Source organism: Tursiops truncatus, chromosome 16, assembly GCF_011762595.2.
Source record: "Tursiops truncatus isolate mTurTru1 chromosome 16, mTurTru1.mat.Y, whole genome shotgun sequence".
NCBI lineage: Eukaryota > Metazoa > Chordata > Mammalia > Artiodactyla > Delphinidae > Tursiops > Tursiops truncatus.
Window position 1 is genome coordinate 30067178 of NC_047049.1, and position 17784 is coordinate 30084961.

General features: G+C 47.3%; 1 protein-coding gene across 1 annotated transcript; it reads right to left on the reverse strand.

Annotated features, from left to right (window-relative positions):
* On the reverse strand, positions 1 to 2619 carry FRAT1 (FRAT regulator of WNT signaling pathway 1). Its single transcript, XM_004321188.4, has one exon. The coding sequence runs from the start codon at positions 2402 to 2404 to the stop codon at positions 1571 to 1573; it is 834 nt and encodes a 277-aa protein (XP_004321236.1). The 5' UTR covers positions 2405 to 2619; the 3' UTR covers positions 1 to 1570.
* Positions 2620 to 17784: the final 15165 nt, after the last annotated feature.

Sequence of the window (17784 nt, forward strand, 5' to 3'; positions counted from 1 at the left end):
CCAAACAAAAAACCCAACGCATTTATTAAAAACAGATATTTCAGTTAAGTTAACATCCTATAATCAGGATAGCCACAATTCCAGACACTCCGCTGCGAAGTGTAGGTATGTCAATAGCCACATCTGGATGATGAACATGCCATTGAATCTTATAAAACTAAAACACCAACAATACCGTCTTAGATCCTTCAGACTGAGTGAATGTTATGTTACAAGCACTTCACCAGGTTCACAATGGCAAAGCCTGCAGCTTCTCCATTTGGAGGGTCACATTTTCTACTCGGTTTCCTTCACTTACAAAGGCGAGCTGGCATGGCTGGGGGAGGGGCAAAGGGAGGAAATCAACTCCATCTATCCCGGGAATTGCAGCTGTTATTGCAAAAGGCCCCGGAGAGCCCATTATAAGCTGCTGTGCTAGGCTGTGTGTCCCTGGAGTGCCCCATCACGTGGTGTCTCCTCAGCCCCCAGCTCGGGGCCCCCAGGAGCGCCAGCGCCACCCGCTAGAGTAGGACAGCAGAGCCGAGGGGAAGAGAAGGGACCCGAGGCCACTTCTCAGGGCAGTTTCCGTGAAAGCCCGGGGCGCGGCCGCCCGCGGGAGGCACTGGCGCCCAGCACGTCGCCGCCTCCTCACACCCGCGGTGGCAGCGGTGCGCGTGTCCTCAGGAGACTCCAGCACTTGCAAAACCCCTTGCTCTACTCCGAGTACAGGCGGAACCTGGCGACTCTCCCCTGCTGGAGCCCCGCAATCTCGTGTGCCCCCAGGAAACAGTGATCTTGAACCCGAGAAGGGGCGGACAGGCTGTGAAAATACACTTTCGAGGGGACCGAGGGTTCAACTCCGCGCCTTGCCCTCCCCTTTCCCCAGCACCTGTCGGCCCCACCTCCCATCAGCATCACAGGCGCACCGCCTTCCCCCGCCACTCAGAGAACTTCAGGCAGTTGCAAAGCGGGGGCAGAGAAAAGGTTACGTCTATTCAATTCCCCAAAACGTCCTTTCCCGGTGCCGCGTGTTTTGTATCAAGAACCAGCACCCCAAAATACACGAGATGGGTTTTTTTAAGTGTCGTAAAATTTCAAGTCTGGCAGTTTGAGGTACTCCCTGAAAGGATCTACACAGGTTCCTCTCCCCCAAAGTGGATCAGGAACCAGCCCTGGAAAGGTAAAGCAAGTAACTGGGATCATCCTCGTCCTCTGGGCGTTCGGCGATCCTAAGAAGCGTGGGCTGTGACCACATGGTCATCAGGCTGGAGGACCCGGAGAGACTGCGTGGAACTGCACGCTGCGCCACCAGGACTGGTCACGCCGATGAGGAGTCCTGCTGACTGTGAGCTTGGGGTGCGCTCTTGTAATCTGCCTTAAATAGGACCAACGAAGTCTTGTTTTTCAACCACATCGGGGCCCTCGACCTCAGTTCCCACGAAAACATTCGCGATTTTTCGATTCCTCGTCTTCATTAGTTATTTTCACGCTTCCAAAAGCGCGAGTTCACCAGTCTGAGTAGAGACGCAGCCCTCAGGGGGAACCCCTTGCCCTCCAGGCAGAGGCTGGCGCTGTGGCCACTCTCGGGGTGTTAGCTGCCGGGGACTAGAACGCCGTCGCCAGTTCTGAGCTGCGCCCTCCTCCCAGACGAGCCAGGGTCGCTGCAGGCCGGGCGAGGGCTGCGGGGCAAAGGGGGCTCATGCACTGGGGCCGACAGAGGGCCCACGAGCTGGCGTCGGGGAAGTTTTGCGTGTAACTGCAGCCGTCGCGAATGAAGCCTCCGCACGGCCTCCTTGATGAGGTTCCCCGAGATCACGAGCTGCTGCAGAAGCCGGTGCGGGTCGTCGTCGCCAGTGCGGGCTTGAGGCTGTAGCCCGCGTCGCTGCTGCAGGCGGCGGGAGGCGGCGGCGTCCCGCAGCCATCCTCGCCGGCAAGGACCCGACAGCGGCTGCGGGGCGCCTCGCTTGTCAGCTCCCGAAGGCCCATCAAGGCTGGGCTGAGGGGGCAATGGGGACAGCGCGCTGGGGCCTGCGGCGAGCTCGGCCACAAAGTAGGGCGCAGCCCGGCCCCGCACCCGGCCGCGGTCCCCGAGGGCGCAGCGCAGGGCCCCCGGGGGCGCCGGACCCCCAGTCTCGGCCGAGGCGGGCGGCAGAAGCAACGGCAGAGCCGGGGCTCGGGCCTTGTCCGCCCGCACCACCGCCGGGGGTCGCGGGGGCTGCAGTGGCGGCCCCGGGGGCGCGCACGGGGAGGCCGGGCGGTCCTGCGCCGCGTCCAGCTGCAGCGTCTCGCCGATCTGGGCCACCAGCCGGTCCACCTCGCCCGAGCCGCCCAGAGTCACCGACTGTTCCAGTAGGAGGAAGCTGTCCTCCTCCTCCTCCTCCTCTTCCTCGCCGGCTTCCTCTTCCTCCTCCCTCCGGCACGGCATGGCCCCCCGCGCGGGCACCCGGAGCTCTGCGGGAGTCGCCGGCGGCTCGGCTGCCCCCGGGGCTCGGTGGGCCGCGGCGGAGCCGGGCGCGGTGCTGAGGCCGAAGCCGGAGCCGGGGCGGACGCGGAAGCCGGAGCCCGCCAGGCACTCTCGCCGCGCGCCAGCAGCCGCGGGAGCCGGAATCCTACCGGCTCTGGTTGATTTGTAAACAATGGGTGACGTTGCAGCCGGCCCCTACCACCGCGCCGGGGAGGGGTTGCGCCGTACCGTTGAGGGGCGGGGCGCCCTCTGGGCAGGGGTCCCGGGTGAAGCCTTGATACCTCTGAGTTCTACAGCCCTGAATGCTGTCTGCGGGGGGCACTGGGGAGCCGATCCTCGCTCTCTCGGCCGGGCGTGATCGGTATTTCCAGAAGATGGACACCGGCGTGGCCTCTGTTGGTTTCTTCCACGCACAAGCAAGGACACTTACACCCACACACCCACACACTTCTCTCCCTTAGGCGCGTCAACTCATCTGTTTTTGGCATTTGCACCTTTGAGGTCCGGGATGCTGGCAATTTGGGAAGTGATGGCAGAGCGAGTGAAGCGAGTGACGGAGAGGAGAAGGCGTCAAGCTAGGGATCTGTCTGGAGATTAGGCAAACGAAGCTGAAAGAGACGAAAAGGAAGACGGAGACCTTGTGGTGCGATGGGGGTGGAGGATTGGGAATTGGCAAAGAAAGGCCACTGATTAACGTTTTTTTGATCAGGAGTGTGGGTATGTGGGGACCTGGACTGGGGCTGTCATTACTGGAGAGGAGGTTGCTCGTCTTGGGAGGGGCGGCGAGCTAGAAAGTTCTTTTAAGAAGAATGCCTCAGCCCAGTAGGGGAGTATCCTTTCTGAGGGGGTAGCAAGAGAAGAAAATGGTCAGCTATTTGGATGGAAATGGAGATACGGCCTCCGTAACCCTTCATGATATCATGGTTAGCTTAATGATTAACTAAGACTTCATTTTTTAACAGAAAGAGGTAGAAAACGATCCTTCACCGTCACGTTGCCTGGAGGTTTAAAATCTTTATTCAAGATCCCAAACCCTCAGGCCTAACTTCCAAACATTACACTTGTAGGTAGTTTTTTGGTGGACCAACCTTTACAGGGAAGGGATAGTATCAGGGTGATGGAAATTTTCTAAAACTGGATTATGGTAATGGTTGGACCATTAAGTTTTAAAAATCATTAAAATGAGTGAATTTTATGACATGCAAATTATATGTCAATAAAGCTGTTTTAACAATTAGCTGCAAAGCATGCACACACAAACACAGAAACCAGGCAGTAGAGAGCTACTTTAAAATGTGGAGCAGGGGAGTAGCATGATTTAGAAAGAGAGAGACTGGAGCTTGGGGATCCAGATAAGTAGAAACAAGGGTCTTGGTGGGCAGTTCCAAGATGATAATTACAGGAGCAAACTTTTCGAGAAGAATGGGATGGAGGAAAGAGGTGGGAAGTTGTTAAAAAAAGAGTTGGGCTTATTTTTGTCAGGTGTGGAGGGAAGAATGTGAGAATAAAAGAGGAAGAGGCAGTTTGAAGAAAGCAAATGGATTTTTTAAAATTAATTTATTTTTGGCTGCACTGTGTCTTTAGTTGCGGCAGGCGGGATCTAGTTCCCTGACCAAGGATCGCACCCCGGGCCCCCTGCATTGGGAGTGTGGAGTCTTAACCACTGGGCCACCAGGGAAGTCCCCAGCAAATGAATTTTTAAATCTTGGGAATCGAGACTTCCACAGGGTGTCATAAAAATCATCACCTCCTTTTAGTGGATTCCTTAAGATTTTCTATATATGAGATCACATCATCTGCAGACAGAGATGAAGTTTTGCTTCTCCCTTTCTAATCTGGATGCCTTTTATTTTTCCTGCCTAATTGCCCTGGCTGAAACCCCTAGAACAACGATGAAGAGAATTGGTGAGGGCAGACATCCTTGTCTTATTCCTGATCTTAGGGGAAAGCATTCAGTCTTTCACCATTAAGTTTGATGTTGGCTCTGTTTTTTTTTTTTAATTAATTAATTAATTAAATTTTGGCTGCATTGGGTCTCCTTGCTGGCTTTTTTTTTCTAGTTGCCACGAGCAGGGTGCTACTCTTTGGGGTGGTGCAGGGGCTTCTCACTGTGGTGGCTTCTCCTGTTGCAGAGCACAGTCTCTAGGTGCGCAGGCTTCAGTAGTTGTGGCACGCAGCCTCAGTAGTTGTGGCTCATGGGCTCTAGAGTGCAGGCTCAGTAGTTGTGGCACATGGGCTTAGTTGCTCTGCGGCATGTGGGATCTTCACGGACCAGGACTTGAACCTGTGTCCCCTGCACTGGCAGGCAGATTCTTAACCATTGCGCCCCCAAGGAAATCCTTGGCTCTGGGTTTTCGTAGATGGCCTTACTCAGGTTGGGGATGTTCCCTTCTTTTTCTGGTTTGTTGAGCATTTTTTATTATGAATGGGTCATCCTCTCTATTTCTTTATTTGAAATATATTTGACATATAACCTTGTGTAAATTTAAGGCATCCCCTCATTTACAGTCATTCATTTGAGAGTGTGGTCAAAGCAGCACTTATTAGCTAGAATATTCTGAACCTAATTAGTTAAAATTTTTAAATGAAAATAATTAGCAGCAGTCTAAAATTTTTGTTTTTATTTTTTGATTCAAAATTTGTAAGCCTAATGCATGCATCGTTGTGTGTGTGAAAATGGTACAACCACATTGGGAAAAGTTCTGACAGTTGTTTTTTGTTGTTATTGTTGTTTTTTTTTTTTTTTGCGGTATGCGGGCCTCTCACTGTTGTGGCCTCTCCCGTTGCGGAGCACAGGCTCCGGACGCGCAGGCTCAGCGGCCATGGCTCACGGGCCCAGCCGCTCCGCAGCATGTGGGATCTTCCCAGACCGGGGCACGAACCCGTGTCCCCTGCATCGGCAGGCGGACTCTCAACCACTGCGCCACCAGGGAAACCCTATTGTTGTTTTTTTAAGAATTGATTTTAGGGCTTCCCTGGTGGCGCAGTGATTAAGAATCCACCTGCCAATGACTACTGATCCTACGCTCTAGAGCCCACGAGCCACAACTACTGAGCCCACGCACCACAGCTACTGAAGCCCGTGTGCCTAGAGCCCGTGCACTGCAACAAGAGAAACCACCTCAATGAGAAGTCCACGCACCGCAACAAAGAGTAGCCCCTGCTCTCCACAACTATAAAAAAAAAGAATTGATTTTATTTTGTTGAGTGGATGCTTCCTCTTACAGTGATATATGTTTATTGATATAGAATGATGTCATACTGTTTTTTTAAAATTTTTTAAAATTTATTTAATTTATTTTTGGCTGCATTGGGTCTTCCTTGCGGAGCAGTGTTCTAGGCGCGCAGGCTTCAGTAGTTGTGGTGCACGGGCTCTTCCCAGACCAGCGCTCAAACCCGTGTCCCCTGCATTGGCAGGTGGATTCTTAACCACTGCGCCACCAGGCAAGTCCTATATCTTGATATCTTGATTCCAGGTTTCCCAGGTGTATGCATGTGTTAAAAACTCATTGAATCATACACTTAGAATTCACTGTATGTAAATTTTACATGAAAAGTAAAAACTACACAAATATTGATTTCTAGTTAATAGGCATGCTGGGTGAAATATACTGATGTTTGCAATTTATTCTCAAGTGCACAAAAATGTGAGACGGATTGATATATAGATAGAAGGATGGTTAGGACAGGTAGGTATATGATAAAGCATGTATAGTAGAATGTTAATGTCACTGTATAACCCAGCAATTCCACTCCTAGGTATATACATGAGAGATTTGAAAACATGTTCACACAAATATTTGTACCCGAGTGTTCACAGCAGCATTATTCATAATAGCTCCAAACTAGAAGAACCTAAATGTTCATCAGCAAATGAATGGATGATAAAATGTTATCTATTCATACAATGGAATATAATTCATCATAAAAAGGAACTAAATAGTGTTATATGCTACAGCACGAGTGAACCTTGGAGACATTACGCTAAGCAAAAGAAACTAGACACAAAAGGCCACCTATTGTATGATTCCATTTATATGAAATGTTTGGAATAGACAAATCTTTCTATCTACAGATAGAAAGTAGATTAGTGGTTGCCAGGGTTGGGAAGAGAGGGAAATTAGGACTGATTGATAATGGGCATGGGATTTCTTTTGGGGTGATGAAAATGTTCTGCAATTAGTGGTGATGTTTGCACAATATAGTGAATACACTTAAAACCACTGAAGCACACACTTCAAAAGTGTACACTTTAAAATTCACTTTAAAGTGAATTTTATGTTATGTGAAGTATAGCTTAATTTTTTAAATGCTAAAAAAAATGTTAATGGTAGAATCTGGGTAGAACTAGGTGCTGGGTAATAGGGTTGTTCATTGTTAAATTCCTTCAATTTTGTTGACTGAAAAATTTTAGAAAAAAATAAATTAAATGTTAGAAAAAAAAAAGCCACAGAAAGGGGGTGATTACTTTTGTGACTGCTTTTAGAACTGCCCAGGGCACAGAGGGCTGGCTCCAGGCTGACTATTGGGAAGGAAGGGAGAAACTGTACACCCTGCTGGCATGTTACCTAATGCCTGACAGGGCAATCCTGTGGATTCACACTCCAGGGTTGAAAAGATGTAGACAATCTGCTGCGCGTCGACTAAATTCTTGCCCAATGTGGAGGATTTCCAACTGTATGGCAGGATTGGGGCTTGCCACTGTTTTAGAGACCAGCAGCATCCCTGAGTGATGGGCCTTGGAAGCAGCAAAGCAGACACAGGCGTGCTCCTTTTCCCCTCCCTTCATTGCCCTCCAGCTCCCAGACAGGGAGGCTCTAGGAGCTGGGCTGGTTGGGGAGGAGGGATTTGTACTGAGAGAATTTAAGAGATTAGGGGATTCACACTGAGATGCAAAGAGGTGCTAATGAGTTATTAAACACCTCTCTGTAGAGTAGCAGCTACAGAAAGCTGGAAACACTGGGAAGGCAGAAGTTGAAAATGTCTTAGAGACTGCTTATGGGGCAGGGGAGATAACTGTCCACTGGTTAAACGGGGTGCTAGGAATAGTCAGGTCTGTAACTCAGTAGTTAAAATGGATTAAAGGATTGGGCTAACACTGGTGCAACAGTGTGGAGTATTTTGCCATTTATAAAAGTAGAAAGGACTCAAGATTGGAAAGAAGGTTTAGAGGGATGCAGCCCCAGTGGTGGAGACTGGAGTAATGTACTGAGTAGAATAGGGTCCCTTCCAAATTCATGTCCACCAGGAATCTGTAAATGTGACTTTATTTGGAAATAGGGCCTTTGAAGTTGTAATCAATGTAATGTGAGGCCGAACTGGATTAGGGTGGGCCCTCATCTAGTGGCCGGTATCCTTTTAAAAGAGGGAAATTTGGACACAGAGACACACAGGGAGGATGCCATGTATGGACAGAGGCAGAGATTGGAGTGATGTTTGCCACAAGCCAAGAAACACCAAGGATTGCCAGCAATCACCAGAAGCTAAGAGAGAGCATGGAGCAGCTTCTCCTGCCGAGTCCCCAAGAAGGAACCGGCCCTGCCAACCGACACCTTATTTATATCAGACTTCTGGCCTCCAAAGCTGTGAGAAAATACATTTCTGTTGTTTTAAGTCACCAGGTTTGTGGTAATTTGTTACAGCAGCCCTGGGAAACCTAGTGCAAGCAGTTTCAAGGAATTGTTTAAAATGTGTAAACTATGGAGATTCAATGGAATAACTGAAGGCCTGAGAGCCTCTCTGATGGATTTTGAGTTATACTAGGCCCAGCCAGATCTACCATTAGAACAGGAAAAAAGAATGAAGAGATGAAAAGACAAGGGGCCACTACACCCTCATTGTATTTTTTAAAATATTTATTTATTTATTTGGTTGCGCCGGGTCTTAGTTGTGGCAGATGGGCTCCTTAGTTGCGGCTCCAGGCCTCCTTAGTTGTGGCATGCGAACTCTTAGTTGCAACATGCATGTGGGATCTAGTTCCCTGCCCAGGGATAGAACCTGGGCCCCATGCATTTGGAGTGTGGAATCTTATCCACTGCGCCACCAGGGAAGTACCCCTCATTATTGTACGTTTTTGTTTTTGTTTTTTAATCTGGTTGTGCTGAGTCTTAGTTGTGGCAGGCAGGCCCTTTTTAGTTGCAGCTCACAGGATCATTAGCTGCTCCAGGGCTCCTTAGTTGCGGCAGGCGGGCTCCTTAATTATGGCATGTGAACTCTTAGTTGCGGCATGCATGTGAGATCTAGTTCCCTGACCAGGGATCGAACCTGGGCCCCATGGAGTCTCATCCACTGCGCCACCAGGGAAGTCCCCCCCCCCCCACACTCATTGTATGTTGATCATGGGTAAAAAAATGGCCATGTCAGGAACACATCTCTACAGGGACTATTAGGATGATCCTACATAGGCTGATGCAGTTAACGCTCTTATTTCTGGGACTGTAGAAAAGACTGTACCGCCCTTGCCAAACCAGGCAGTGGGAATGGAAAAGTAGATGCTCGAGCTCACAGAGTGATTGGCTATAGGTGTCAAGGGAAAACGGTCTCGGATCTGCAGAGGCTTTGTGTCTGTCTGGGTGCCTGAGTGTCAACAGAATCGGAAATCAGGAGAGACATGGTCAGGTAGTATAATTCAGAATCTTTAAAAAAGACTTTAGTTTTATTTATTTGAATAGATAATACAGCCACGTGGTTCAAAATTCTAAAGGTCAAAATGAGTACAGTGAAAGAAAGCCCTCCCCCCATTCCTGTCCCCAGCCACCCAGTTTCCCTTCCTGGAGGCAAACTATATTAACATTTGTTGTATATTCTTTTCAAATATATTTTATGCATTTACATATATATTTCCTATATTCTGCCTTTGTTAAATAGTAGTTATTAACAGAGGCTGCAAGTTGCCTCCCAGTTACTATCCTTCCCTTCAACACCAAGTTGTAGCAGCACCAGAGCCAGAGACCACATTTTCCGGCTTCTCCTACAGCTAGACGGGGCCATGTGATTAAGTTCTGGCCAGTGAGGTGTAAGTGGGAAGTGTATGGTATTTTTGGAAAATCTCGCTATTACGAAGGGGGCCAAGTGCCTCTCTTTTTCTTTCATCTTGTCTCCTGGAATGTGGATGTGATGGTTAGAGCTCTAGCAGCCATATTGAACTATGAAAGAGCAGTGAATTTGAAGGAATCTCAAACGAGGTCTGAAGACACAAATACAGTCCTAGACTTCCTGCCTCCAGATCTCTTCTATGTGAGAAAGAAATAACATTCTATCTTTTTTAAAAAATTTATTTACTTAATTTACTTATTTTTGGCTGCGTTGGGTCTTCGTTGCTGCACACAAGCTTTCTCCAGTTGCGGCGAGTGGGGGCTACTCTTCGTTGAGGTGCACGGGCTTCTCATTGCGGTGGCCTCTCTTGTTGCGGAGCACGGGCTCTAGGCACGTGGGCTTCAGTAGTTGTGGCACGTGAGCTCAGCAGCTGTAGCTCACGGGCTCTAGAGCGCAGGCTGAGTAGTTGTGGCGCAGGTGCTTAGTTGCTCTGCGGCATGTGGGATCTTCCTGGACCAGGGCTCAAACCCGTGTCTCCTGCATTGGCAGGCGGATTCCCAGCCACTGCGCCACCAGGGAAGCCCAACATTCTGTTTTGTTTAAGTCAACCAGGAACTTTTAAAAGACAATGTGAATATAATCAGAAAATCTTCAAAGGTGATTTGGAGGGCAATGCCAGTCAGGCAAGGCCTGTGGGAAGTACTCAGATCAGGAAATGAAGCAGATAATAATAGTCACTACCATATATTGATTAATTTTTTAACAGTTTTATTGAGATATAATTTACCATAAATTTCACACATTTAAAATGTACAATTCAATGTTTTTTAGTATATTTAACAGAGTTATGCAACCATCACCATAATCTAATTTTAGAACATTTGCATCACCCCCCAAAGAAACTGTGTATCCATTAGCTACACAGAAAAGCACTTTACAGATATTATTTTCTTTAATCTTCCAATAACCTCTGAGTTTAGTATTATCCTTTTTCATGGATAAGAAAACCTAGGCCCAGAGTTAAGAAAAATTGTGCAAGGTCACACAAACTACCAGAGCCAGAACCAGGATTCAAACTCAGTTTTGGTTGATGCCAAAGCCTGACCTTCTCAAACCACTACCCAGGTGCTGTTACCCAGGTTCTGCAATCTGGTCTTTTAACTATGCCTGGTTCTTGTTCGCCAAGGTCTGTTTCTTTCCTCCAGTGCCTCTGCCAGTTTTCATGCCTTATTTCTGGTCCCGTTGCCCATGCTCTTCATGTTTCCTTGACTGGGCTCATGCAACTTGTGTCTGGGCCCTAGCTTCTTTCCCTTTAATCCACTCTTCTGGCAGGTCAACTTCCTAATGCCCAGCCCTGCTCAGGTTACTCACCACCCCCACTCTGAATAGGTCCACATTACCTCCTGAGTAAAACCCTCAGCTTCTTAACATGGTATTCAGAACTCAGAGGCCTGGCCCTGGTCCACTCATCCAACCTTATCTTGACCCTACAGAAGCCCTTTGCTCTTGTCACACTGGGCCCTTGCCAGCTTCCAAATGCATCTAATATGTTCCTGTCTCCCCATGTTTAGTCCTGTTCTTTTTGCAGAGAATGTCATCCCCCCAAATTTCTACCCATCTAAATCTTACTCAGTCCAGCTACAAACCTCCTCCAACAGGCAGTGGTTCCTCCTGCCCTCTGCCCTCCCACCCCATTCAGTTCCCCCAGTGGGGCTCTTACTGCCTACTTCCTTTCCGTATTCACTTGGGCTGGCCTAGGCTGTAAAATCCAGAGTCCTCTGATTGGCCAGAGTTATTTTGCCCACTCCTTTAGCCAGAGATGGCATCAATGCCACACAAAACGCACAGAGGATAGAAAAGCAGAGGACCCCTAAAGTGATGCTGGGTGCATTGAAACAAAAACCTATGTCCAGTAGTGGTGGGATGTGGTTTCAAGACCTGAGTGACCTCACTATTTCACTTACTACTTCTTTGATTTATTTGATTCACTTGTTCCTCTATTCGTTGAATAAATAGTCGAGTGAGCAAAATCAAATACACTCCTTAACCCACAGAACATACAGTCTCGTGGGAGAAGCCAAAATGAATCAATCATATAAACAAATCTAGAAATGCGGCAAATATAAAACGGTAATCTGAGACACGGTTATTGAATCCTCCAAAGAAGGTTTTCAGGTTTTCTAATCCACATGATTGTGTAAATTATTTTAACTGGGTGACAAGCTTTTAATTTCACAATTAAAGTGGTCCTTTAAATTTGCATGTTCCAGCAGAGGTACCTTTGGGTTTAATTCACACTGAAGTGTGAATGAATGAGCAAGGCAGCCCTCTCTTCCTACAGCCTTGAAAGAAGACGGATCCTATGGTTGAGGATGACTGCAGAGGCCTAAGGGGGCTAAAGGACAATTTCCTTTCCTTTCTGATTTTGATTGGGGGACACTTTGAAGCTGCCTCTGAAGGCTCCTGTCTACAGGACAGAGAGGTGGGGAAGCCATTGGGCCTTTGCTGACCTTCACCCTTCTTAGTTGCTATAGAAACTTTATGTGCAACATTTCTCTCTATACCGAAACAGCCTCCACAAGAATGTGTTATAGTGGCAGGAAAAAAGGATCCCTCCAGGCTTCAGCTCACATGACAGTGGAGATAACACCCAGCATGGAGAGTTCATAATGTACTCGTTACCCTTCTTAGTTGCTATAGAAACTTTATGTGCAACATTTCTCTCTATACTGAAACAGCCTCCACAAGAATGGGTTATAGTGGCAGGAAAAAAGGATCCCTGCAGGCTTCAGCTCACATGACAGTAGAGATAACACCCAGCACGGAGAGTTCATAATGTACTGGCCCATTCCTGAACATCACATGTATGTTACTGCTTTGAAACTTACCATCAGCACATGGGGCCTCCTCACCTGAGGTTTGGGGTTTTTGATTAGAGCACCAGAGAGATTCCAATTCAAAACGATTTGGTCGGTTTGCGGATCTTCCAACTCACCCTGTAAGACTCAGGACCACTGCTGCCTCCCTCAGACTCCGCCCCACGTCAGGCCAGGCAGCTTCAGGCTTTCAGAGAATTTGGTCCTTGCCTCTGCTGTGGCCCAGAGAGCCTGGCTCCCTTGCCCTCCAACTACAGTCTGAGCTTTTGGAAGGTAGGATTCATGGCTCATTCAACTCTGTAACCCCAGCGCTGAGCCCAGTGCCTGATAGATGGCGACTCCCAATCAGAAATGCCCCGGGGCTGCGCACGCTTCCAGTCTTCCTCGGCCAGACTCTGGCCGCTGACCTGGCTGTTTCCCAGCTTGTTGTCCTGGCTGGGGAAAATGACCCCCAGAACGTTTACTCTGAGGTTCCAGCCCCGAGCTCGGTCATTTTTAGCTGCACAGAACTGGCTCCTCTTTCCTTCACCTCATTGAGTTCCCTCCCCCGCTCTCCGGCCCTGTGGCCAATCTTGAAGAGGATTCTGTAGCAGAGCTGGACAGTTTTCTTTTTTCAACATGTGGAATAATGTAGATGTTAGTCTTTAGTGTGTCTGAAGAAGACTGAAGGGTTAAGCTCTGCCCCAGCCCAGAATAATCAGGTGCCCCAGGAAGTAAAAAATTGGGAATGATTTGTAGCACACATTTGTCCTTTAATTTTTTCCCATTTTTGTAGGTAATTCCCCACTGGGAGAGCTTTGTTGGGAGACAGAGCTTCCCCCAGGCAGAAGGGTAGAGGCAAGCGACCTAGGCCAAGTCAATCAGATGTTCTCCCTGATGACTCTGCCTCTCCAGGGGGTGACGTGGGGACCCACGAACAGGTGGGAAATCAGCAGGGGGATGACTATGCTTAGAGTCAAGTGGCACTGAATGGACTGACCTTGGCTGGGTTTCCAGCTCCCTAGTCCCCTTCTTTCCTGCCAGCTCTTCAACCTAGTATCCTTCCAACAAATCCAGTTTCTGTTATGGTAGCCAAAGTCAGTTTCCAGTGCTTGCCACCCAGATTGACAGAAATATCTAAATGTACACCTGGAGGGGATGGTTAAAATAAACCAGGGAGCATCTATAATGTGGAATACTACACAGCAGTTCAAAGAGTAAGGGCAGGGAATTCCCTGGCGGTCCCGTGGTTAGGACTCTCCCTGGTCAGGGAACTAGGATCCCACAAGCCGGGCGGCGTGGCCAAAAAAAGAAAAAAGGAAGAGTAATGGCAGATTTAGGTGTACGACACGGAAAAATCTCCAAGATGCATGTATAAGGATAATACGTACAGCATTTCACCATTTATCCAAAAATTAAAATTATGCATTTCTCTACGTATGTATGTATTACCATTAGAATGAGACACCATGAGAGAGTGACGTTTTGTTATGCCTGTATCTCCAGGCCTAGAACAGTGCCTGGCACGTAGTAGGCATTCAATAGATATTTGTTGAATAAATGTATTGTATAGAAAAAGATCTGAACAGACACAAACAGAAAATAGTGGTTTCTTAGAGGAGGGACTAGAATGTGGGGGGAGGTCAACAAAGGAGATTTTACCTGTATTATTTGAATTTTTTTTTACAAGGAAAATGTCTTCATGTATTACTTGTGTAATTAAACAATATAAAAAGAAAAGAGCTAGATATTAACAGATGATGAAAAAGACATTAAAATAATGATTCCGAAGACTTTATCATAACAAATACAAGTTTTCTGGCAAAGGAAAGGGGGAAAGAAAGAAAGGGATATTACAGGTGAGTACGTGATATTTTGGTGGGACTGTTGGCCTTTTTGACAAGAGAAGAAATCATTACATTTTTTAGACTTTTTTCTTTTTTTAATGTTCAATAAGCACCCTCACCCTATCCCTGTCTAGGCTCATTACTGATGTAAGGCTCAGAAATGCTTATTGTACACATGATATTTTTATATTTTGGTGTGGGCATCAAAATGTCCTGCTTTAATTCAAGCCGAGGGAACAGCAAGAACAAAAGTGGCAAACAGATGCATCTGGGGACTCCAAGTCACTTGCATTGTTGGAGGGTGGGGTTAGAGGTGGGGAGGGGAGAGGATGATGCTGGGGCTGGGGTCATGGGCAGATCCTTCTTTTCTTTCTTTTCCATCTTGTTCCTTCTTTTGCTTTCCTCCTATATTTCCTCCTCCTTCCCCCCCCCACCCCCCCGCCCCCGTTGAGGCCAGGGCCTGGAAACACAAAGAAGATTCGAATACCACATCTGCCCAAAGCTCCAGGTCTGTTGGGGTAGGTGGATGGATTTGCAGTCACATTTGTGGCAGACTCACGTCCATGCCTCTGCTCTTCAACCATCCTTTGGAGCCCTGGCCTTCTTCCCTTCTCCACACTTCTGAATTCTTGCGAGTCTGTTCTCTACTTTGGTATTTAGTCTTTCATAATTCTAAACTGTCTTTTGTTGTATGTGACTTACTTGTGTCCATTTTGTCTCCCTGAGTTCACTGTAAACTCCTTGAGGCCTGGGGCCACTTTTCTGTGACCTTTTGTTCAGCCAGGCTGTTGGAAACAAGAGGACTTTCTGAACTTTCAAGAATGCCTGCTGTACAGCTGTACTTATCGTCGCTCTAACAATCAATAACTAGACCGGGTAAGGAAGATGATCTCAGGGGAGCCGTGACATCCTCGCAGAAACGGGGTGTGCAGGCTTGTCGGCTGGGGGGTACTTTTAGAGCACTCAGCAGTGATACTTTCTTGTAATCAGAAGTCACAACAGGACAGCTGGTTTTGAGGAGGGACACTCCCCTCTCCAGGCTAACCGATTAAACTGTAACCTCAAGTGTAATGTATGGTCCTTATCACACAGCAATGGAGATAGAAGTGTTATCTGAGAAGGGAGTTTGGCATTCTTTTTTTTGGGCCTCACCCGCGGACCATGCAGGATCTTAGTTCCCTGACCAGGGATCGAACCCGTGTCCCCTGAAGTGTAAGCTCAGAGTTCTAACCACTGGACCACCAGGGAATTCCCGTGGAGTTTAGCATTCTTTTTTTTTTTTTTTTTTTTTTTGCGGTACGTGGGCCTCTCACTGTTGTGGCCTCTCCCATTGCGGAGCACAGGCTCCAGACGCACAGGCTCAGTGGCCCCATGGCTCCCAGGCCCAGCCGCTCCGCGGCATGTGGGATCTTCCCGGACCGGGGCACGAACCTGTGTCCCCTGCATCGGCAGGCAGACTCTCAACCACTGCGCCACCAGGGAAGCCCCGAGTTTAGCATTCTTAATATTCATCATCTCACCTTGAACATTTATCTAGACTTAGTGTGTGCCAGACACTCTGCTGTGAAGCAGCTCCTCAGAGGTTATCTCATTTAATCTTCACAATACGCCTCTGAGAATTACCATTGTCCTCACTTTACAGAAAAGGAAATAGAATCAGAAAGTTAAGTAACTTGTCTGGGGTCACACAGCTAGAAGCGATGGAGCCAGATTCGAGCCTAGGCTCACTAACTCCAGAGCCCATGCTCTTTAACTACGGTGTGTAGTTCCCCAAACATGAAGGACTTTGTGTAAAAAATGTCAGCAAAACAGATGAACCAGAAATATGGTGTTCTTCCTAGTTGTAGTGGTAATAGTTTAAAGTTTTGAATATTTCTTCTGTGCGAAAGCATCAGTTTAATTCAGTCAGTCGATTAATTGATGTCCTGGGTGTCATGGGGCCAGCGGTGGGGAGGGAAACCTGTTCACACTTCAGGGAAAGGGCAGAATTTGAGTCTTGGGTTCCCTGCTTTGTATATACAGCAGTTATGCAACCTGGATTTTCCAAGGCTGTCTGGGGTTCAGTGAAAAATTTCACTGATATGTATTTGTTGAATTTTGCATTTCTTTCCATGCATTTGTACAATAAGGACAATTTATTAAACATAAAACTAAATGCAATTTTATTTAGACACTTTTACCAAACTTATAAATTAATCAATTGAAATAATCTATTAGAATACTTGATTCAATTTTTGATTTGGATAATAGAGCCTGAGGATTTACTTATTCATTTGCTGAAAAAATATTTTTTGAAGGCCACTATGTGCCACATGCCACAGGGAGCAAAATAGATGTAGCCTCCACCCACATGTGGCAGGAAGTCTAGTTGGGAACACTCCCGTGAAACAAATGGTCACACAAACTATATAAGTTGTGATAAGAACGATGAGGAAGAGTACAAGTGCTATGTGAAAGTTTAGTAGGGGAACTGATTTATTCGGGGGGGGGGGCATGGAAGGCATCTGAACCAGTGACTTTTATTTATTTTTTGATTTATTATTATTATTTTTTGCTGCACCACACGGCTCTCGGGATCTTAGATCACCTACCAAGGATCAAACTCAGGCCCTGGCAGTGGATGTGCGGAGTCCTAACCACAGGACCACCAGGGAATTCCCTGAACCAGTGACTTTTAAACTGAGATGTGAAATGTAATAAAGCAGGCCAGCCAGAAAAACAACAGAGCAAAGGCTTTTGAGAAACTAAAATATATGTGGATAGAGCTTAGTAAAAGAGAAGGAGAGTGCTGGGAGATCTTCAGGTGAAAGGATGCAGAAGGAACAACAGGAAAAATATTCCTAGAAAAATCCAGCAGAGAAAGATAATACAGAGAAAAAATTAATGCTTTAAGTTTACAATGCTCTCGCATCTGTTGCCTCAGTTAATCCTCACCAGAAGCCCGTGAGGCAAGGGATGGCAAGCATAATTATGGTTATTTCTCCCACTGAGGATTAAAGCTCAGCCAGGGACAAAATTATGCAGGTTTTATCTCCATGATTCAGATCAGAGAGGCAAACTCTGTGGGTTCTTTGGGAAGCTGGAAGGGAGTAGGTGGAATGAAGAAGTGATCCCCCCGGTATGCTGTCTAAAGAAAGCAGGCTGTGAACTAAATTTAATAGGTACTTCTTGGCTCCCACTCTGTACCTACAATTCTGGGTGTATCAATCTGTATCAGGACAGAAAACGAATCTTGCATTTTAGAGAGCGACTCTTAAAGTCACTTTCAAGTTCAACAGATCTGTAATTCTGAGTTTTATACATCAGGACAAAGTTTGAGCATTGGCTTGGTATTTCTGACATGAACCTAAAAGTCGGTGGAATCCGAAGGGTTAATCAAAATGAGAAACTACAACTCCCGGCAGGCCTCGGGGCTGGGTTCCCCCCTCCTTTCTTTTCCGCCAAGACTGGGGGCGACCAAGGACGGTTAGTTATTTGAATAGACCTATAATATCATGAAGCTGTTTAAGTTGAGGCGGGCCGGTCAAGTCATCCAATCGTGTAAAAGATGGGGAAACACCTTAGCCAATCCAAAGGCAGGGGGGCGGGGTCGGGGTTGGGGGTG